The sequence below is a fragment of the Monodelphis domestica genome, chromosome 3 (assembly GCF_027887165.1).
Source record: "Monodelphis domestica isolate mMonDom1 chromosome 3, mMonDom1.pri, whole genome shotgun sequence".
In the NCBI taxonomy this organism is placed as follows: Eukaryota; Metazoa; Chordata; class Mammalia; order Didelphimorphia; family Didelphidae; genus Monodelphis; species Monodelphis domestica.
In genome coordinates this window covers 102456681-102480039 of record NC_077229.1, presented here as the reverse complement: position 1 = coordinate 102480039, position 23359 = coordinate 102456681, and the positions used below count along the sequence as shown (strand labels likewise).

The window sequence follows — 23359 nt, the reverse complement described above, 5'->3', positions numbered from 1 at the left end:
TAGAGGTCCAGCTCCACTTATCATTCTCCCATGGGTTTGAATCACCTGTTGAGGAAAGCTGGAAGCTGGAAAACAATGGGTTAAGACCATAGGCTAGAAAGTTTGAGACACAGAAGGAATAAAGAGATAAATAACAAAGAGACAGAAGTTTATTGTGGAGTCAGTGATCAGCTCTCAGGAGTCAATGTGTCTCCCCATCTCCTGGCCCATTACAGTCTATTATAGGATCTCAGGAATGGGAGTGGTACGATGTCAATCAAAAATGGTCAGCACATCAGAAGTTAATAATAATGACAAGCAAAAGGAACAGATGTCCACAACAGTATAGCCAGGTACTCAGGTAAGAAACACACATGAAATCCTCTTCTTTCCAACACATTGGCATCAGCTTATGTAAATACAAGTCTTTGCTATTACAAAGGACCTGTAGAACTGGTCTGCCAACTTTCAGACTGCAGATCACATGAGTCTTGATTCTTAAGTTCCACAAAATTTAAGACCCAACTAATTTAAGGATTCAGAAATCAATCATGTGAAATATTAGAAATATATCCATAAGTCTGGTCCATGAGCACTTTGCTCATTAGAGTCAATTTATGGATACTTTTTAAAATACTTTCAGGATTCATTATACCTGCAAACCTACATTTATTTCACTCATTTAAACCATGAACCCCATATGAAGGGGGAAGGGATCATCAGAAATTTCTCTCTCTATTCTCTTTTCCTCCCCTCTTCTCTCCTCTGTTCTCTTTTCTCCTTCACTCTCCCCAACCCTTCTTTCTTCTGCTTTTCACTTTTCTCTTCTCCTCTATTCTCCTCTCCTCCTCTCCTTCCTTTCTCTCTCCTCAACTTTTCTCAGTTCTCCATGAATCCAGAAAGAAATGAGGGGAAACAGGCACCAGGCTACATTTGCAAAAACTTTGTAAACTTTTGATCACATGAATTTTTACTTATAAAAATGTGGAAAATGATACTTATGTAGTAGAATTAACTTCAAAAGCACTGGGCATGTACTCTATACTGTGGGTAATGGGGCTGAAGCCCACTGCTAGAGGGGATATATGACACAACAATTTCTGATTGGTCCCTTGATTTTTTTGACTTAAGTGTGTCAAAAAGAATGAGTTAGGGAGACTTGTCTACTTGAGAGGCTTTAAGTTGAATGAAGGAGAAAATATCTGTCTTTTCTCCCTTCTCTTGATATTGTCACTTTGGGATTTTTTGCCTAAAGAATTAAATCAACTGATAAAAGGGCATAAGACACAGCCCCTTTTGTCTGTGAAGAGTTTGATATCTGAAAGAAGTAGGAAAAGAACTTTGGTTTTAAAAAACAAACTGCTAGAGGAGCAACTAGGTAGCACAGCCAGGCCTGGAGTTGGGAGGACCTGGGTTCAAATTTTAACTCAGACACTTCCTAATGTGAATTTTAAAACTACTCCACCCTACTCACACCGTACTTTTATCTGATTTAACTATCTCCTGATTAGCAACAATGGAGATACTTGGTTTAACAGAATGAAGTCTTGGGAACTCTACATTTCTCCACCCTACTTACTTTAACAAGGTCAGGAATGTCTGTATCATATTCAAGGATTAAGTATTTGAGAAAATGGCTTTCAACAGACATATGCAGAAACAGCAGACAGAACCCTGAGCTGTCCTAATTCAAGCTAAGCTAACATTGGTACAGATGAGACACAGGAAAGTGATGTAAAACCATATATATATATGGCAAGTCACTTGCTCTCTTTGGCCTCTTTTTCCCTGGAGACGGGGCTCTGGCTGGCAGTGTTTCAAGATCTTGGAGTAGTGACAGCTATTTGTCTGGGTTTTGGTGGTGAATTTGTCCTTGAGCTAATTCAGGGTCAGGCATCTTGACTGAGCCCTCTTGGAGTTCAGGCTGATTCCTTCCTCCTTCACACTCCCAAACCTTACTTTCTAGATCCCCTAATCTTCCCACCTGGCACAAGCCAGGCGGGAAAAATCCTACACCCTTTCCTTCTCCCTTCTTCTTAATTTCTTTCCACTATATTAATTAAATCACCATAAAATTTCAGACTGACTTGGGTATTTTTATTTTATTATTTGGGATATACATGGTGACCAATAATTAAGATAATTTAGGTCACAATGCTAAAATTTATCCTTTACACTAGCTCTGCGATATCGAGTAAGTCCTGTTTACCCAGCCCTTGCCTTTCTTTCCTAGAGTTGTTACTAGGACGGAAACTAAAGATTAAAAAAAAAAAGACTACAAAAATAATCTAGGGGCAGCTAAGTGACTGATGTCGAGTAAGTCCTGTTTACCCAGCCCTTGCCTTTCTTTCCTAGAGTTGTTACTAGGACAGAAACTAAAGATTAAAAAAAAAAAAAGACTACAAAAATAATCTAGGGGCAGCTAAGTGACTGATGTCGAGTAAGTCCTGTTTACCCAGCCCTTGCCTTTCTTTCCTAGAGTTGTTACTAGGACAGAAACTAAAGATTTAAAAAAAAAGACTACAAAAATAATCTAGGGGCAGCTAAGTGACTCCATAGACTGACAATCGGGCCTAGAGATGGGAGATCTTTGGTTCAAATTTGCTTTAGATACTTCTTAGCTGTGTGACCTGAGCAAGTCATTTAACCCCCAATAGCTAGCTGCTAGGCCTTACCATTCTTCTGCCTTAGAATCAATATTGATTCTAAAGTGGAAGATATGGAATTAAAAAAAAACCTACCAAACTAAATCATTGACTGGAGCTGTAGGACATTGTGGTTCGACAACTCATTTGCATGAAATTGATTTTAGATTTAAAAAGGAAGAACTCAGAATTCAGAAATCCTATAACTGTTTGAAGATTATGGCATTATTAAATAAGGATTGCTAATTTCATAGATTTGTTGAATTTGTACCTCATAAACCAAATATGTAAACTACCCATGAAATACATGAAAAGTGAGTCACCAAGCACTAGGAAGCATTGTTTTGCTGCCATTTAAAAGGTAGCAAAGATTTCAGAGAAACTTGAATAGAGTGATTAAGAAAGGGCAGGACATGAAAGACTCAGCAGGAAGGGCAAAAGCCCAGACATAAAGTAGGTGTCCCATGTCCCATGTGAGGACCACTTGTCTGCCCTCATAAGGTCCAGGCAGACTTTTTTTTTTAAAGAATAAGTCATGAGGAATTAAATTTATTTCCTTTTCAAATCAGTGACCCAATTCGCAGCTCCTTTCTCTGTGTAGTCCCAAAGAATGCATTCACTCAGCATACAAGAGTTAAGTGTGTTAACAACACTATAAATGAAAAAATAAATTGTAAAAGCATTTAACCCTACAATGGCTGAGCATACTTTCTTCTGTCAAAGTGTTGTAGCCTTGATGAATCTACACTGTCCTTTTAATTTCTCTGAATTATTGTTTCCTCTGGGCTCAGGGTGATAAGAAGGAGAAAGAGGCAGAATGGGAGCTCCAGTTCTCTGTTCCAATAACCTTTCTATCTGGAACAGTCTCAGTTCTGTCACAAGATAGCAATACAGGAATCTCCTATGCAGATTATCGGTCCCAGGACACATGGCTACATTTTGTTCCTTTATATCTTGCAGTGATATGAAGAACATCAAGGACCTTATGGTCATCAGAGGTAACAACTTGTATATCAACTATTTATAGGCATTTGGGGTATTAGTATGAGTGTCTATCAGCTTCCTTCTGAAAGAAAACCCCTGTGGCCAATATTTCCCCAAAAGCTTTTGTCAAATAGTGTATCCTATTTGGGTTCTACTCCTGAACTTCTGAACTGTCTCTACCATGCAATAGCAACCTTCTCACTCTCCAGTTTCATTCTGTCTGCCCAGACTTCTCACATTTGAAATATATTCTGCCTCTTTGGCCCTTTCCCCCATTTTAAGGAAAATGCCCAGGTCAGTCATGTATGTCTCCATTCTTCTTTGAATTTTCTCCACTATGTCTCTACATAGTGGGTACTTCCTGCTCCTCCTGGCCCCACTTCCATTTTCCTTTTTATGCACTGTCTTCCTCCTTTAGAACATAGGCTCTGTCCTGCTTATATTTGTATTCCCAGTGCTTAACACATAGTAAATACTTTTTAAATGTTTATTAGCTAAGTGATGAAGTACACAGAGCTTCGGGCCTGGAGAAAGGAAGCCTTATCTTTCTTAGCTCAAATCTGGTCTCAGATACCACTCATGTGACTGCGCAAATCACTTCATCCTGTTGGCCTCAGTTTCCTCAGCTGTAAAATGAGCTGGAGAAGGAAATGGCAAACCACTCCAGTATTGTGAAGTGTGAATCAGGCGTTCTTTGTCTAGCATCAGCAACTTGTAAATTGATCAACCAAAACTGAAAACACCCCTACTTAACACTTTGTAAGCCATTAAGTAAGAGAATTCACAAATCACTTTCTTGAAGAAGTAAGAGAATTCACAAGTCACATACTTGAAGAGCTCTACCCGTTTAACCCAATCAATCAGAAACTTGTGAATCTTATGATAAGAGTTAACACCTTCAGAGGATGAGAGGTGTGAATCCCACAGACTTCCTCCCCCCCCCCCCCAGGCAGTGCTGGGCAATTTGGAAGCTGTGATTGGCCCCTGTGAAGAGGGGAAGGGACAAGAAGCTACTATAAAAGTACTGGTCATCTTCAACTGGTGACCTGCCTCTTAGAGGTAACTTGGGACTTGGACTGTCTCTTGGGTGAGTGAATAGCTGGTCTGCCTTTCCTAGTTTCCGGAGAGAGATTAGTTTTGGAAAGGCCTTCCCTTCTTGGAGGAGGCCAGGTGGGTGGAACTCTGGGTCCTCTGGTGGAGGGTTAACAAGCCCTGGAAGGCTGAGTACCGGAGCAATATTTAGTGTGATAGGCTAGATATCTTCTCTACCCTCTTTTTACATTTTTCTACTTTCACTCTTTCCACCTCTGTAAATAAAAACTATTAAAAGTCATTTTGACTTGAGCTATAATATTTTAAATCAGAGACCACAAGATTAATTTAGAATTCTCATATATTTAGTCAAACCCTGAATTTAATTCCTTATAGTATCTTTGCCAAGAAAACTCCAAATGGCATCACAAAGAATCAGATGCAACTGAAAAACGACTGGACAGCAACAAAAATAAATGCTTGTTGACTTAATTTGACAGAGATAGAGATTGAGAAATAGAACAAATTCTGATGATCCTGGCCTAGAGAGAGCAGAAACATGCCATCAGAAATGAGGCTGCCTTGATTCTCCCTAGGATGGAAAAGGAGCTGTCCTGCCCCAAGTTCACTCAGGGATAGCAAGTCACAAGAGGATAAAGAGATAAATACCTCCATGCTACATCTTTTATTGTTATTATTTTATGTTCTTTCCCCCTTTTTTCTCACTATCTCTTTCATGATTCTCTTCCTCTAAGCTTAGAGTGAGAACATCCTCCAGTGTAGGTGACAGACTGAGAGAAGGCATCATGACTTACCCAAAGGGGATCCTGGAGCAGTCAGGCTAATTCTTTCCAGAAAGACTGGAATCATAGCATGCTATGGGCTGGATCTGACTCGGGACAAACAGTTTGGGTCTGAAATTAGAACCAAATGAGATGCTGATAATTGATCTAATAATTGGTTTTAGGATAATACTCCTACTACACAGCTCTCTCTCTAGACAGCCAAGGTTCAACAGCTACCATGATGTGTACCTTCAGGTAGATGAGCTAGGAGAAACACCACCTTTCCTACTTTTCTATTTTAGTCCATGAGTGTAAGGCAGGGAATGCATACCCCTTCTACCTTGTTCCTTTTCCACAAGGAATATACAGGTATATTATACATATACAGGTCAATATTCTTTCAAACTACACCTAAAAAGCTGAGGGGTCAATGGAAAGAAGGGCTAGAAGATGCTTAGAGGCAAATACCTCCATCTAGGTATATCTGGTTTAGTTTCTTTCTTTTTTTTTTTTAAACCCTTACCTTCCATCTTGGAATCAATACTGTGTATTGGTTCCAAGGCAGAAGAGTGATAAGGGCTAGGTAATGGGGGTCAAGTGACTTGCCCAGGGTCACACAGCTAGGAAGTGTTTGAGGCCAGATTTAAACCCAGGACCTCCCATCTCCAGGCCTGGCTCTCAATCTTCTGAGTCACTCAGCTGCCCCCTTAGTTTCTATTTAAATTTTATTCTAAATACTAATAAACAATGTGATCCGTAGCATGCTCTCTAAACCTATGAATATAAAGGGAAATGAACTGAGAGGGAGGAAATATATTTACATAGTGGGTGCTCTAAGCTAGATATGGACAACAGATTTTATAATTTAATATTTTGAGTAAGATTTCACTTCATCCCCTAGGTTAACTTTACACTAGCCAGTGAAGCTATTAATCAAAGTTGCTTAGCACTCCTGCTCCAGGTGAGCTTGGAGGTGGAGGACAACTTGTTTGTTTGTTTGTCTGTTTTTAGTTTGAGGTCTGTCTGGTGACTAACAGGGATATAGCAGATTCTTCGGAGATATTTATTAGTCAGAAAAAGTAACTTACTAGATTGAGCTAGTGGTTCAAATAAAGAAAACCAATTGGACAATTCACATATTATCTTCCTTCGATGCATAATTAACACATTCTGTGTCTATAGATTTTAAAAAAAGAGCAGCATTTGAGCCCCAGCATTAGGGAGCCAGCTTCCCAGTTTGAATTTTTAACTCCCTCCCTCCACCCTTTCTTCAGAATCCTGATTCACTTTGTCTCATAATGGGTCTTTTTTTTTTTTTTGTGGACGAGTATTATCAAGCATTCAAGATTTTCAGGGTCACAAGTGAAGGGGTGTTTGGGGAGGACCATCACCGTGCTCCAGGTTACACTGTTTCACTATTCCTAAAGGAACTGCAGTCAACTCTTGGCCATCACCCAGGCAAATCTGCTTGTACAATACTTGTATGGGTTGAATCCAGGAAATTCCCTCATCTTTCCTTTCAAGTCCAAGAGAGAAGTCCTTCCCTGAGAGGGCAACTAGGACAAGGACTTCAGACACCTTTCCTTGACATTATTTCCCTGAAGTCCCTCCCTCCACACATTCATCTCTTTGGGGCATTTAGAAATTCGAAAAATACAAGGAAAGATAAGTTAGCATGAAGAGCTGAAACAGTTTGGGAGGGATTATGTTGAAAAGGAAATTCCACTGAGTCCCCAAAGCCTTGAAATCCCCAAATCCCAAAATTATCCAACACAAGAACACTCTCTACACATGGTGTAAGGAACAGAAAGAAGCATAAAGTCCTTCAGGGGCTGACACAAAAGAAATGTGTCCATAAAAAATAACAAGAGAATATGTATTAGTGACACAGACAGAACTTGCTACAAATGTTCTGTCAGGGAAAAGAAACTTTTCTGTATCTTGGAGAGACAGCAAAAATTTCATGGTTGAGTTAGGACCTGAAAGAGGTCTTGAAAGGCAGCATAAGATGTTGAATGGAGGGCTGGACTTGGATTTAGGAAAACCTGGGTTTGAATTCTGCCCTGGACACTCACTAGCTATACAACCACTGACAGTCACTTTATTTCTTGGAGGCTCAGTTGAGAAAGTGCTTTGGAACCTTAAAGCACCATGTAAATGCCAACTATTACTATGCACAGTTGAAGATTTGGTAAGAAGGCAGAAAGGAATTAAGGCATAAAAGAAGGCAGAAAGAAAATAGAGGAAGAAGGAAAGGGAGAAAGAAAGGAAAGCAGGGAGGGATGAGCATTTATTTAGCATGTTTTATATTTCAGGCACTTTACAGAGAATGCAAATACAAAAATCAAGATGATCCCTGCCCTCAAGAAGCTTACTTTTTTTTTTTAAACCCTTACCTTCTGTCTTGGGGTCAATACTGTGTATTGGCTCCAAGGCAGAAGAGTGGTAAGGGCTAGGCAATGGGGGTCAAGTGACTTGCCCAGGGTCACACAGCTGGGAAGTATCTGAGGCCAGATTTGAACCTAGGACCTCCCGTCTCTAGGCCTGGCTCTCAATCCACTGAGCCACCCAGCTGCCCCCAAGAAGCTTACATTTTAATTCTGGAAGACAAACATATAGGAGCCAGGGAGGGGTATTTTGGTCTGGAAAATCAATGGAATATTCAGTGGAACAATTGGGCAATTGATTGACATGTGGTCTCCAAGAATGGTAGTGTTGATTTGATTACTGTTTCCAGAGTTAGAAGTGGAAAAGAGGGGTACAGGACCCACAGTAAAGTTAACATAATCAGATGGCAGCTTGATAGGTCTATATTGGGCTATATGTGGGGAATTCTCACAAATCAGGAACCCTGGTTTTCAGGGAAGGAGCTAGAATATTGGAAAGGGAAGGCATAGAAAAGGGAAAAAGACATTCTAGGTTGCAAGAGCATGAGTGACAATAAAGAGACTAGAGCAATGCTGGAAAGGTAGGCTGTGGCCAAGAAAAACAAGGCAAATCCCTTCTTTACCCAATAGCTGTTCAAATACTTTAAAAAAGCTGTATCTTCCTTGCTCTGCCATTTGCTATGGGACCCTGGGCAAGCTACCTCTTTGAGCCAGTTTCCATATCTGCAAAAAGATGAAATGTTTTAGAATGAACCATATGGGCAAGACCATTAGATGTAGTCAGAAGACGTGGGTTAAATCTCAGTCACTCACTAATCAAGTGAACACAATCTCTCTCGCCAACCCTGTTTTTGTCTTAGGTGAAAATATTCTTAATGATGAGCCAGGATAAATGCTGGATTGGTTAGCTAGCTGACACTCCTTCCAATTCCAATAGTTAGGGATTTGGTGATTCTGTAAAGACCTTTCCTTCAGTTGAAAAAAATCATCTTTAAAAGTACAAAGCAGGAAGGCATACATAAACAGATGCTGGTTTGTGTGCAAAAGATCTGGGAGTCCCCAAGAATTACAAGTTCAAAAATGAGATAACAGTGAAGAATGGCAGCCACATTGAAAAAAACCCGAACAGGTTCTAATAAATAAAAATAATTTCCCCAATAGAGAAATGGCAATAGGGCAGAACAGTCACTTTCCAAAGAAAGAAACTCAAATCATTAATAAACACTTGAAAAAATAGACTAAATAATAGATTTGTTTGCAAATTAAAAGTAACATTGAGGTTCTACCTCATAGTCATCAGTTTAAACTGATGACAAATAATTTAGAGGCTTTGGGAAAATAGGCGTGTTGACACAGTACTAGAGCTAGGAATAAGTTGGGCCATTCTGGAAAGCAATTTTGAACCAGGCTCCCAGAGTCACCATATTGGGAATATCCTCTGATCCAGTGATAGAATTACTAGACTTAGACTCCAAAGAGATCAAAGAAAGAAGAAAAGGACCCATATGTACAAAAATACTTAAGACAACTGTAAGGGGGAAAAGGGGTTATTTTTAAAAGGGTTGGACTGGATTATTTAAGAATGTGGTTGCCAGGAATTTATATTAATTCCAAAGAGATTTATTTACAATTTATTTACAAAATGTAGAAAGAGTGAAGTAAGAAAATCAGAGAGAGGATAAGGTAAGATATCTAGTTTAAGCACTAAGTTATTTACTCCTGGGAAGGGAGAGTTAGTCCTTAGGCCTCTACAAAGCTGAGTGCCTGGGGAAATCTCTCTCAAGAGGTAAGTCTCTCCTGAATCTAATTTTCTCAGAAAATCTAGCAGTTAAGAGTCAGCTTTATTGGAACAACCTCCAGGAATTGATGCAGAGTGAGAGGAGCAGAACCAGGAAAACATTGTACACAGAGAATGATACACTGTGGCACAATTGAATGTAATGGACTTCTCCATTAGTGGCAATGCAGTGATCCTGAATAACTTGGAGAGATCTACGAGAAAAACCACTATCCACATCCAGAGGAAACACAGTGGGAGTAAAAACACCCAAGAAAAACAACTGCTTGAATACATGGGTCGAAGGGATATGGTTGGGGATGTAGACTCTGAATGAACATCCTAGTGCAAACAACAACATGTAAATAGGTTCTGATCAAGGATACAAGTAATACCCAATGAAATTGCGCGTTGGTTGCAGGAAAGTGGGGGGAGGGGAGGGAGGGAAATAATGTGATTATTGTAACCAAGGAATAATGTTCTAAGCTGACTAAATAAATGAATTCAAATGGGAAAAAAAAAGAGTCAGCTTTTCACTCACCACGTCAGTTCAAAGGAAGAGATTTTAGAACTGCTTCACCAGGAAACAGGGTCTCAGGTCCAGTCAGCACATTCTTCACCAGCCTCCACTTCAAAGAATGAAGAACTGCCAGTAGAACTCCATTCAGGAAGTTGTAACTCCCCTTTAAAGACACTTTCTCTTGCATCACTTCCTGTGCCCTCCCCTACTTCTATATCTACCAATCTCAGTTGAAATACTGCTTTAGGACAGCCCAGGAGGCAGTCAGTCGATTCTGATTTGTCACCCACAACCACTGTGACACAGGTCACAGACCTCCCACTTAATGATTAAGTGGGATGTTTACACTTTGGGTGATTAGATCTAAAAATGGGCAGATCTCTATACTTAACTTTTAAGTAGGGTGTTTATACTTTTGGTGATTAAAATCTAAAAATAGGCAGGGGTTACAATTTAATCTTTACAATCAGGGGAGAGTTAATTAATTTCATTTTCACAATCAGGGGAGAGTTAAATTTAATCTTTACACAACTCTTTTTATGGTGATAAAGAAATGGAAACTAACTGGATGTCCATAAACTAGGCATTGGCAGAGCAAATTATGGTATACAAATGTAATAGAATATTGTATGATAAAGGACTGGAAAGACTTGAATGCATCAAAATAGTGAAGTGAGCAGAATCAGGATAAGACTTTATACAACAATATCAACATAGTAAAGGAAAAAAAAACTGTGAAAGACTTAAGAAAACTAATCAATGAAGTGACTTACTTTGGTTGATATATTCTAGGATATCAGTGGTGAACCATGCTTTCTACCTCCTGAGAGAGAGGTGAAGGACTCAAGATGCAGAATAATATATACATTTTTGGGTGCGACCAATATAGAAATTTGTTTTGCTTTGTTGTGCATATTTATTGTAATGGCTTTGCTTTTCTTTAAAATAAAATGTTGGTGGCATCTAGGTAGCTCAGTGAATAGAGAGCCAGGTGTGGACACAGTAGGTCCTAGGTTTAAATCTGGATACTTCCTAGTTGTGTGGCCCTGGGCAACTTATTTAACACCCATGCCTAGGTCTTATCACTCTTCTGACTTGGAACCAATAGTTCGTATTGATTCTAAGACATAAGGGTTTAAAAAAAACGTTAAAGGGGAGGGAATAAGCATTTACAATTATATACTGCCTACTATATGCCAAACATCATTTGATTTTTACAACAATCCTGTTATTATACACATTTTACAATTAAGGAACTTGAAGCAAATAAAAGTTGTGTCCTGCCCAAAGTCATGCAACTAATAAGTGTCTGTGGCTAGATTTGTACTCAGGTCCTCCATTCCAGGTTCAGCACCTGCAACTGCACCATCTAGATGCCTCAGCTAGGTGAGAGAGGGCCAGAGTCTCCCCCTAAAAGAGAGAGAATGAATGGAACTCAGAACAGACCAGAAAGACAGCCAGAGGGAATCACAGACAACAGGACAGCTTTGAAAGTTACACATTGTATTTATTTTATGCTTAAAAAGAAAAGCAAGCCTTACATAATAGAAACTCACATAATTTCATGCACAATTCTCTCCTTTTCTCCTATTATTATTTATGAAAGACTCATTTCATTTGGTGTTCAGAAAAGGAATTTTAAAGGTTAGGAATTAAGATTTTTTTTTTTTTAAGTACTAGCACATCAGCTGATCAGACCACATCTTAAGTATGGCATTCAATTCTGGACAACACATTTTAGGAAGGTCTTTGACACAGAAAGGGACCATGGAGCATTAGAAAGAATACACCTGGAGTCAGAAGACCCATGTTCAAATCAAAGCTGTTGAATATAGTAGATTTATTATTCGTGGGCAACCTCTCTGACCATTGGTTGTCTCATCCATAAGTAGGAAAAGGTTGGACCAGGTGCTTCCATACTTGCTTCAAGCTCTTTTCCCAATGATCTTGTGACATATTGGTGAGGAGACTGGAAGCTGTTATTAGGACTAATTCATTCTGGTATATTTCTAATCCTATCCTTAATTCTGAAGAATTGGGTAGGTTTATACTAGAGAAGGAAACACAAGCCTTTTTTTTTCTTTTAAACCATTATCTTCTGTCTTAGTTTCGATTTTAAGGCAGAACAGCAGTAAGGGCTAGGCAATTGGGGTTAAATGAATTGTCCAGAGTCACTCAGAATCCAAAGCCCAGCTCTCTATCCACTGTACTACCTAACTGCCCCAGGAAACACAAGATTTTGAGGAAGGAGGGTTAAGAGAGAAGGTGCATGATAATTGTTTTCATGTGAAAAAAGGAATAGATTCCTACCATCTTCTACACAAAGGCCCTCCTGATCTTCCTAACTTCTAGTGCAGTTCCTCTGACTCTATCTTTTCTTTGTTCTCTTCATATTTATTCTACATATAATTATATGTGTATGGACGTCTTGTATTTGTTTTAAAATGCTAGGGCATATACGAAATATATTTTGTTGTCATTGAATCATTTTTCAGGCATGTCTGATTTCTCATGACCCTATTGGAGTTTGGGGTGCTTGGGGGACAGATATTGGAGTGGCTTTCCCTCTCCTCCTCCAGCTCATTTTAGAGATGAGGAACTGAGGCAAACAGGGTTAAACGACTTGCCCAGAGTCACACAGCTAGAATCTAAGGCTAGATTTGAAGTCAGGAAGATACGTCTTCCTGACTCCAGGCCCAGCACCTTATCTATTGTACCACTAACTGTCCATACAGAATATAAAGAAGTTAAAATACATATATACAAAATATATACATATCAAATCCCACTTCAAACATTTATTAACTGTGTGAGCCAGGGCAAGTCACTTAACTGCTCCATGCCTCAGTTTCTTCATCTGTAAAATGAAGGAGTTGGACTCTTTGGCCTCTAAGATTCCTTCCAGCTCTACATCTATGCTCTGTACTTGCTGTGTCCCCGATGGAAGTATAACTTTTTTCATTTTTGTCTTTGTCTTACCAGTGGCTAGCATTTGAGACCGGCCCATGATAGATGCCTAATAAATGCTTGTTGATTGACTGAATTGACGGAAGGGAGAAGAGAGGTTCCATACAGGAAATGCCTCTTGATCATGAGAGCTGTCCAAAATTGAAATTGCCAGCCCCAAAGGGGAGTAAGTTCCTCATCTTTGGAGGTCTTCAAGCCCAGGCAGTCAGGGGAAGCTCTTCCCAATGAAGCCCTTTCCGCCTCTGGGACTGTGATGCCTAGTGGCCGGGTCACACCTAGGGGCAGGGCGGGGGGGAGGGGAGCAGCCGGGAGAGGACAATGCAGGCCCGGGTTCCAGAACTCCCAAGTGAACTTTCATTCTAGAATGCGCCATACCTTCTCCAACCCCGCAGTAGCACGTCCTTCCCAACCAGAGAACTCAGTCCTTGCAAATGCCTAGTCCTTGCCCCTGAGCCCAGTGGGGAGCCCGGGGCAGCCCCTGCCCCTTCACCCGAGCCTCCTGCATATGCTCTGGCCCTAACCCCAGTCTGTCTGTGGGAGGTCCCGCTGCCCAGCCCCCTGTTTCTCTCTATGACCAGGTGAGCTTGCTAGCTGCCACACCTCCCCTGGACTGGCTCCAGCAACGACATGAAGAGTAGCAGTAAGCGGGATTCGAACCGGCGGGCGTTCATGGATCAGGTGCGGGAGTGCAGAGACAATGGCTATTTGCTCTCCTCTAAGAAGATCGGTTCAGGAGCCTTCTCCAAAGTCTACCTGGGCTATGCCACTCATGAGAGAATGCGCCAAAACTATAAGCTGTCCTCTGACCTGCGGGCCAAACGCCATACTATGGTGAGTGGCCGGGGAACAGAGAGGGTGGGATGGGAGAGGGGACAGGGCACAGCCCCGCCTGGGCTTGGGGATTTCCCCCAATCTCAAGAACAGGAAGAGGCCTCTGAGGCCAGCTAATTCAAATTGAGCAGGAATACCCTTCATTGCTTTCATCCAGCTTCTACTTGTAGACCTCCAAGGGGGTCCTGCCGACTACTTAAGTGACCCCTTTTTCTCTTCCATCAGGCTGGTCTACCTCTCCACAGTTTTTGCCTAGTCATCTCTCCTATTTTGTTTCCTTCTTGGACCAAATAGAACCAATCTAATCCCTCCTCTGTAGGGCAGACCTTCAAATGCTTGAAGCAGCCATCATTTCCCTATATTCTTGTTGTTCTCTCATTTTCAGTCTGGTCCAACTCTTCATGACCCCATTTAGGTTTTCTTGGCAAAGATACTGGAGTGGTTTGCCTTTTCCTTCTCCAGCTCATTTTACAGATGAGGAAACTGAGGCAAACAGGGTTAAGTGACTTGCCCAGGATCACACAGCTAATAAGTGGCCAAGCCCAGATTTGAACTCAGGAAGGTAAGTCTTCCTGGCTCCAGGCCGAGCACTATATCCACAGTGCCACCTAACTGCCCTCCCTACATCGTACTCAAGTCCATTTAGCCATTTTTTTCCTCTGGGTGCCTAGAACTGGGCTAACAGATGACAATAAGACAGGACATTTAGCCTTGAGAGCTAAGCTATCCAAAGAGAGGTCAGGTCCCATCTGAAGCATCGTGCCTGGCTCTGGAGACCACATTATACAAAGGACATCAAGAAGCCAGTCAGCTTTCAGAACTGAGTGATCAAGATGGCGGGAGGACTGGAAACTATGCCCTATGTGGATTAGCTGAAGGAACTAGAGTGATTTGTTTTATATATATTCCATATATATATCTGAAGAGAAGGGGAAATGAGGAACACACCAACTGTCTTGAAATATATGAAGGGTTTTCCAGATGGAAGAAGAAATTAGACAAAACAAGTGATAGCTGGTATTCAGAGTGTTTTAAGGTTTATAAAGCACTTTATAAATGTGATCTCATTTTTTCCTCATAACATCTCTGCGAAGTAGATGCTATTATCCCCATTTTATAGATGAGGCACATGGAGATAAATTGATTTGCCCAGGGTCACAGAGCTATCAAGTGTCTGAGGCTGGATTTGAACTCAAGCCTCCCTGATTCTGATCACAGTACTTACTCTATCCACCGCATCATCTATTTGCCTAGGAGGAGAAAAGTAGGAAGGTAGAGTGGAAAGAACCCTGGACTTGGGGTGATAAGAACTACATTTAAATTCTGGCTTTGATATTGGTTCTTTGGGCAACTCTCTTCTTCCCCCATAAGGCCTCTTTTTTCTGTATCTGTAAAATGAGGGGCTAAAATGAGTAAAGTAAAATGAGAGGTCTAAATCCTATGGCCAAAGTTTAACATGGAAGAGAAGGCTGTAGGGGCCAAAACCGCCATCTTCAAATATCTGAGGCCTGTCAATAAGAAAGAGGGTTTCACCAGTCCTGGGTAGGTCCTGAAAGCAAACTAGGAAGAGAATGGAAATTATAGGGTTCCACAAGGGCAGGTTCTGTCTCTCCCTCATGTCAGTCAGTCGGTCAGCAAGCATTTATTCACCACTTACTCTGGGCTTGGGCATTGCATGGCATATAACTAACATCCTAATTATCAAAAGGGGCTGATTGTTGGGGGATACCATCCCTTCCCTGAGAGCTTGCTGATCTCAGGAGGTCAGGGAAGACCCAATTTGGTGGTCTTGGGAGGCCTTTTCTATACATTTTCCTTTCTTACAACCCTGCCCCCCAACAGGTGGCCATTAAGATAATATCTACTGCCGAAGCCCCCTTGGAATACTCCAGGAAATTCCTTCCCCGAGAGATATACTCACTCAATGCCACTTACAAGCATCTCAATGTGGTGAGCTGAGGATGGGACACAGGGAGGGGAGGAGGAGGGAGCACTGGGATCTCTCGTCCCCCGATTTCCCATCTCCTCGGGGTCCAGCTTTTGGGAAGCTCCCACTTCCCCACCATAGCCCCTAAGGTTCCCTGCTCGGACCCAGTCCGCCACTTCCTCTCCTCAATCCCCCATGGACAGGCACCCGACCTCCTCGGTCTGGCACTTGAAGCTTGGGCTGGTCCCCCTCAGTTCCTTTGTCTGGCCCACATTAAGCCTTGCCTCCTAGAAGGGGGGGTACCCAAGGCGAGGCCTAAGGAGGATGGGTTTCCCCTGAGGAACAGATTCAGCTTTATGAGACATACCGGAACAGCCAGCGCTCATATCTTGTTCTGGAGCTCGCATCCCGTGGAGACCTGCTGGAGCACATCAACGCCACCTCTGATCGTCGATGCTGCCCGGGGCTGGAGGAGGAAGAGGCCAGGAGGCTCTTCCGACAGCTTGTCAGCGCTGTGGCTCACTGCCACAACGTGGGCATCGTCCACCGGTGAGGGAGGGGGCCTCAGAGACACAGGCTTGGCCCGAGGCTCCATACTCTGACCTGGACTTCAGAGGCGGCCCCCAAACTTCTGAGCACAGACTGCTGTGCCCTCCTTCAGTTCATCCCTAGCTTTAGGATCACGCTCATCTCCCATGTGGACCTTACTGTGCCCCAGTCTAGCCTTTCCCTTAACACCAGTCTGCCACAACCCTCAGGTTCAGGTTCACAGACCTGTCAGAGGCAGATAGGTGGCTCAGTGGATAGAGAGCCAGAGGCAGGAGGTCCTGGATTCTAATCTAGCCTCAGACATGCCCTAGATGTGTGACCCTGGGCAAGTCACTTAACCTCTCAACGTCTAGGCTTTACTGCTCTTCTGCCTTGGAACCAAAACATAGAACTGATTCTAAGATGGAAGGTAAGAGTTAAAAAAAAAAAAAGCTTACCTCCATGCCAGACACTATGCTAAGTGTTGAGAATTCAGACCAAAACAAAATAATCTCTGTGATCTTACAGTCTCATGGGGTGGGAGCCCTCCATGTATACAGTTAATCAGTAAATATGAAGGGTTTGAAGAGCACAAATGAATATGAGTGGGTATAGGGGGAACCAGGGAAGGCTTCATGGAGGAGGTTGGTATCTGAGATGGACCCTGATGAAAGGTGGAGCTGAAGTGGCATAGAGATACCCCATTTGAATGCATGAAGATGTCTGATGGGATGGCAAGCTTGAGAAACAGCCTTACTGTGGCTGGATCATAGATGATAAGGGAAGTTACAAAATATGATGAAAAGATGAGCTAAGAACAAGATTGCGGAAGGCTTTAAATGGGAGGAGGGAAGAAAGATGAGTTCAAACCCCATTTCAGACACTTGCCAGCTGCATGATACTAGGAGTCCCTTAACCTTTCCTCAACTATAAAATGGAGATAATAACATCTTCCTGGTATTGTTGAAAAGCTCAAAAGTGATCATTGCAAAGCACTTAAGTGCCTGTCACACAGAACAGCACCTGCTACATGCTGAGCTTGTCACAAACATTAACGTCATTCAACCCTCAAAGACGGAGGCAATAGAGCGTGATGGAAGCTTGGGGGGCTATCGTGGGCTGTGCCTATGGAGATTACACTGGCAATTGTATGTTTTGGGGAAGGAGGAAATCTTTAGCAAGAGACTGAAGATGAGAGAGAAGAAAGAATTGGTAGGACCAAGTCCCCAGAGGAGAAGTCAGGGGATAGACCAGAGAGTACAAGGGGGAGAATCTGACCCAATGGTTCTGCCCCATTCTTCGCCCCAGCCCCATTACCACTCTCTATTATTGTTCCAGTCCTGTTCAGCTCTTCAGGACCCCGTTTGGGGTCTTCTTGGCAAAGATACCAGAGTAGTTTGACATTCATTTCCTTCTCCAGCCCATTTTACAGATGAGGAAACTTGAGATAAATGAGGTTGAGTGACTTGCCCCGGGTCACAAAGCTAATAAGTGTCTGAGGCCAGATTTGAACTCGAGATGAGGAATCGTCCTTCCTGACTCCAGGCCTAGTACTCTATCCCCTGTACAACCTAGCTGCCCAAACACCACTCTTTCCTCCATCAGATCTGACACTTGGTACTAGGCCTCTGACTCCCAGCCAGACCCAAATGCTGGCCTTTTTCTGGCCTCCATCTCCTTTCCTCTTCCCTGACAGGGATCTAAAGTGTGAGAACATCCTGCTGGATGATCGAGGGTTTGTGAAGCTGACTGGTAAGGCCCTCCTCCTGCCCCAGCCTTTCCTAAAGACTAAGTCACCTCCCTCACCCCATCCCAGCTCTTCTATGACTATGCCAGAATCACCTCCCCGCTTTGGAGACAGATTTTCCCCTTTGGAATTTGTCACAATACAAAGCAGGAACTTCAAGTAGAGCTGACCCTAAGGGGAAAGGGCACTCTCCGGAGGTTACTCACTTCTGGGCGTTGTCAAGGAAGGAATTGCCATTCCAGTATGGGTTGAATATAAGATGGCCTTGGGAGAGGATCTGTTCAGGTTGAGATCCTGAGGCACTCTCTCTGATAGAGGTTAAAATTCTGGGGTCTCAAAGTACCATTAGTGATCATGTTGATATTTACTTAGTTTCACCTTAGCATAGACCTGAGGTCTGTGGACTTGATTTTTAAAATATTTTGAAAACAACTTCAGTATCATTGGTTTCCTTTGTATTTTATGAATTCCAAAACACTCAGAAAAGGGGTGCCTGGGCTTCCCCAGACTACCAAAGGGGCCTTGAACACAAAAAGTTAGGAACCTCGGATATGGACAAATATTGTGGGAAAACGTCAAGGATGATTGATCTCCCCTAGAAGCATCCCTTCCTCAGCCTCCAGGTCCTCTCTTCTGCCTCTAATCATCCCGAGCTGTCCTCATCTTTCAGAATGACCTTCCCCAAAGCCTCTTCCCTGCCCCATCTCTGCTTCCCCTTTACCTCTGTCCCCACCCCCTCTACCCCAACCTCTACTCTGCCCCCTCAGACTTTGGCTTTGCCAACCGGACTGCGGTGAAGAATTCTCTATTGAGCACATTCTGTGGCTCTGTGGCCTACACAGCTCCTGAGATCCTCATGAGCAAGAAGTATAATGGGGAACAGGCTGACCTATGGAGCCTGTGAGTGACCCAGCAGAGGGGGGCCCCAAGGGAGGAGAGCAGGAAACAGGGGAACAAGTCTCACGGACACAGGAAAGCCTGAGAAATAGACAGGGAGCAGAGGAGCAAATCCCAAATCAAGAGTGCAGGAAAGTGAGCCCCAGGGAGAAAAGACGAGACAACAGGGCTGTGAGCACAGTGGGAATAGGGTAGGGGCCAAGACCACTGACAAGAACAGAACAACTTCTGGGGCATGGCTACCAAGTGAGCCCCAAGAAGAGGCAAGAAAGCGGTCCTAGTAGGACTGAGGGAGCTGAGATGGGGGACATGAAGTAGAAAAAAACAAAAAACAAATATAGGACCACAATTGAATGGAATGATTCTTAGATGTCATCTGATCCACTCAGACACTCTGGGTTCAAATTCTGGCCGACCCATGTGCTGTGACCTTGGGCAAGTGACTGGGCTCATCTCCTCTGTAAAATCCTAGCTGCCAGACCTGTCACCATGTGAGAAACCCTTTGTAAATCATTAAGGCCAAAGTGTATGTGGAGGTAGAGAGCCTCGCACCCCCGGGGCTTCTCCAGGCCCTCATTGTTTGCTCATATCAGTCCTCTTGGCTTTCCTCAGTCTCTTTTCCTCTCTGTAAAATAGAGGCAATACTGCTTGGGCTACCTACCTCACAAGGTGGTTTCAAGGAAAGCTCTTTGTAAAAATAAGGGGCCGGGGATGATGGTGATGGCAGGTTTGTTCCTTGTGCAGTGGTGTGATCCTCTATGCCATGGTGACAGGGAAGCTGCCCTTCAAGGAGAGACAACCACATAAAATGCTGCATCTCATGCGCCAGAGCCTGGCCTTCCGGCCTAGCCTGTCCCAAGGTAACTCGGGCCTGGGGAGGAAGGCCTTAATGGATTCAGTTAGAGGACCTAGGTTCCAGTCCTACCCTCTGCCACTTGGTAGCTATGTGACTTGGGACAAGTCACTCCCCTTTTCAGGACCTTTTTCCCCTTCCTCCTCAGTAAAGTAAGGGCCCTGGATTAGATAAATCTTTAACATCCCTTCTTCAAATCCTGACCTCCTAATCTACCCAGGTTATATTGGGGGGGGGGGGCTGGGAGCAGGAAGTGACCCACAGAAATGAACACGAGGGGAATTCCAACTCCTCACCCAGTCACAGTGATGATGGCGATGTAGGGGTACAGAGGCCAGGGAGCAAAGGGAGCAAATTCCTGCCAGAGGTGTGACATCCTCACCCCATAATTCTCTGGTCCACATTCCACCTCCAACCCCACCCAGAGTGCCAGGACCTGATCCAGGGTCTGCTCCAGCTGCGGCCGAGAGCCCGGTTGGGCCTGCAGCAGGTGGCCTCCCACTGCTGGATGTTGCCTGCATCCCATGCCCTGTTCCACAATGTGCTCAGTACTCCGCCAGGGACACAGGAGAAAGCCCAGAGGGCTGAGCTAGCATCAGGTAACTTTCCCCACATCCCCACTTCTTGAGCCCAGAGCTAGGATTCCCCTTTGCCAAGTAATCCCCTCCTCCCATAGCAGTTCCCATCCCAGTCAGAACCTTTTGAGATGTCCCCACATCTAATGGGGCTTCTCCTTCCAGAAACCAAATCCTTGTTTCCTGGGCCCCTCGTCTCATTAACCTTGATCCTGGCACCCAAGGGGGCCCCTCACTCCCACTCTGTGTTATAGAGGAATTGGAGGGATCTGAGCCACAGGACCAGGAAGCAGGAACCCTGACCCCCACAACCATAAGGATGCTTGAGGGGTCCTCTGAGGCCAATCCTGAGCAGTCCCCACCCAGCGAGCTATCAGCACCAGCCCTGCTCCGGCCTCCCAGCTCCCTCCTCCAGCTGCCAGCTCCCCAGATGGCACAGTCTTTGGGTCCAGGTCCTGGCCCTGCATCCCCACCCACTCGCCCCACATCAATAGGTCGGCCTAGCATCCTGGCCAGCCTGAAGCCCAATTTCCACAAGACTGGGAACTTGCCAACATGGGGAGGAATGGGGCCTCGGGGTCCTTCAGGGGGCAGCCTAGCCAGGCCCAACACTTCCCGGCAGATTCTGTCCCTCTACTCCATGTCTGTGATTCGGAAAGCCCCGCTGCACCGCCTGGTCAACTGAGGGAAGGGAAGGGGTTGGATTGGGGAAGGGGAGCGGGGACAGGGGCCAGATAAAGTATTTATTCTGTCAGAGCTGCTGGAGATGTCTCTGGGGAGGGCTGGTGGGAAGCAGCACATGGCCTTCTGTGTGCCTTGCCCTGGACCAGGAACTGGGGGGAGAACAGGAGGGAAAGGAGAGGCAGTCTCCCCATTAGCTGGGAAGACCCATCAGACAGAGGCTCAGCTTGAATGCAACCCTCAGAGAATAAGAGAGTAGCAGGAATGGACATCAGGGGCAACCTAGATGGTTGCCTCCCGAAACCACAACAGCACCCCAACCCAGGAAGCCTTCCACAAAGTTCTCAGAAGTGATTTTCTCCTACTAACTCCGATAGCACCTTTTTTTGTAATCGCTTAAGAGGGAAAAGCAGTGAGCACCAAGAGCTAGTATGGGATCACCCAGAAAAGGTTCTATAGGACTTATTTCCATTTTTGATAGGCTTACTGGACTGATCAGTCAGGGGAACGTAAGACATAATACAATGGGTTCCAAAAATCTTTGTGCAGTTTTAATCTCCTAAAGCAGTACTTAAAAGCTTAAAACTGCACAATACTTGCAGGAACTCCCTGAATTATGCCCAGATTCTAGGAAAACATCTTACAATCTCTTACATTATCGTTATGGACAAGACGGAGGTAGACAATAGTAGAGCTAGGGGGATTCAAACCAGAACAACCAAACCAAGAGCAGTGACTAATAGGACTGTGGTCACTGTAGGAAAGCTCGTATTCTTGGTCTTATGTTCTACATTTTTAACCAATGATCTAGATGAAGTCATAGAAGCAATGTCGATCGGACTTAGAGATGATGATGATGATGATGTGGCTGAAAGGGATTTGAAAAGGCTGGAAGAATGAACTGAATCAACATGACATTTAATAGGAATAAATGTAAACTCCTAGACTTGGGCTCAAAAATCAACCACACAGAAGAGGGAGGAGGGAGGTGGAAGACGAATGGATCTAAGCCAACTGAGTGTGTACTAAAGATTTGGAGATATAAATCAACAATATGACATGGAATGCTGTAATGATAAAGGCACAGTGTTCAACACTAGGGAGGTGATGGTCCTATTGTCCTCTCCTATCCTTGACCACCCTTGATATTCAGAATTTGAGAACCATGACATTTTACAAAGGACACTAATGAGTTGAGATCTGTGAAGGGGAGGTTCACCAGGACAGTGGAAGAAACCAGGTTGGGAGAGGGCAGACAATGATTGTAACGATGATAGCTGTCTTTCAATATTCAAAGTGGTGTTGCAGAGAAAAGACTTGACCCACATTGAGGGAACAGAGTTAAGCATAGTGAGAAGGTAGAAAGGGACAGATTTTAGCTTCTGGTAAGGAAAAACTAACCAACTACAAGTTCTCAAAAGCACAACGGGATGTCTCTGAGTTGGGTCTAGCAAATGATCTTGTGCCTGAAGACCCATTAGGACAGCTTTATTCAGGGAGACTAAATGCTTAACCACCCACCCAACTACAAGTTCCTCAAACTACAAGCACCCCAAGAGTGGTCACAGTCCATTCTGAATCCCTAGTTTGGGGCAGGAGTTACTTTACCAGATTCTCATCTTCAAGTTGAAGAAGGGAGGTGGTAGTAGTAGGGAAGTGGGGCTTTCAGTCCAGGTCTTGCCCAGCTGAAGAAAGACCAAAGTAAAATAAGGCTGGTTTATCGAGCACCTCAAGTGTGTCTACCAGTCACAAGATCACTTCGGTCAGCAGCCATGGCAGAAATAGGGAGGGTCAGGGGTCCCAGTCTGGGAAGAAGACATCAGCTAGGGCCTAGGCCATCCAGCTTCCTTTCCCTGCTAGCAGTCTGGGTTGCCTCTTCTCGCTCCTGCTGAAGCTGCTGCTGCTCTTGCTGGTCCAGTTGCTGCAACCTTTGCTCTACATCTGGAGGGACACTCACTTCTAGCAGGTTTTCCATGCCTGCCTCTGGCTCATCCCCAATCAGCACCTGCCCAGGCACAGGGAAAGGGGATCTTATGGGTTTGAGCCTAGATACATAATACATAGGCGAGATCATAGGGCTGAGAGTCTTGGGTCTGCATATAAGGAGGGAGGACTTGGCAACATAGAGGTAGAGGGGACAAAAACGGGTCAAGGCAAGAGAAAAGCCTAGGCATTAAAGCTGTCTTCTAATATTCAAAGGGGTGTCACAGAGAAGAGAGCCTCCCCTTTATTGGGGAGGTTTGG

General features: G+C 43.9%; 3 protein-coding genes across 12 annotated transcripts in view; 1 reads left to right on the top strand and 2 right to left on the bottom strand.

Moving 5' to 3' along the window:
• MROH1 (maestro heat like repeat family member 1) overlaps positions 1 to 10277 on the bottom strand; it is a 207750-nt gene extending 197473 nt beyond the window's left edge. For 4 of the 8 annotated variants that reach the window (XM_016432035.2, XM_007488756.3, XM_007488754.3 and 1 more), the window contains exons 1-2: positions 10131 to 10272; positions 5456 to 5554 (exon numbers count right to left, since the gene is read on the bottom strand). The gene's annotated coding sequence lies outside the window, so the exon portion shown is untranslated. Of the gene's footprint in view, positions 1 to 5455; positions 5555 to 10130 lie in introns of all 8 variants that reach the window. The other 4 variants (XM_056820705.1, XM_056820706.1, XM_007488757.3 and 1 more) reach the window with 2 other exon arrangements.
• A 2791-nt stretch (positions 10278 to 13068) lies between these two features.
• On the top strand, positions 13069 to 22214 carry LOC100018056 (testis-specific serine/threonine-protein kinase 5-like). Of its 2 annotated transcripts, none has more exons than XM_007488750.3 (8): positions 13069 to 13907; positions 15750 to 15857; positions 16181 to 16383; positions 18059 to 18114; positions 18877 to 19009; positions 19751 to 19866; positions 20285 to 20458; positions 21927 to 22214. In XM_007488750.3, exons 1-8 carry the CDS (start codon positions 13704 to 13706, stop codon positions 22013 to 22015), a joined length of 1083 nt encoding a protein of 360 aa, XP_007488812.1. In that variant the 5' UTR covers positions 13069 to 13703; the 3' UTR covers positions 22016 to 22214. The 2 variants fall into 2 exon arrangements, with proteins under 2 accessions (XP_007488812.1, XP_001371428.1); XM_001371391.4 differs by lacking the exon at positions 21927 to 22214 and adding an exon at positions 20689 to 21203.
• HGH1 (HGH1 homolog) overlaps positions 22018 to 23359 on the bottom strand; it is a 56748-nt gene continuing 55406 nt past the window's right edge. For both annotated transcript variants that reach the window (XM_007488751.3, XM_007488752.3), the window contains one exon: positions 22018 to 23120. In XM_007488751.3, the coding sequence (XP_007488813.1) occupies positions 22935 to 23120 (186 nt within the window). In that variant the 3' untranslated portion in view covers positions 22018 to 22934. The remainder of the gene's footprint in view (positions 23121 to 23359) is intronic.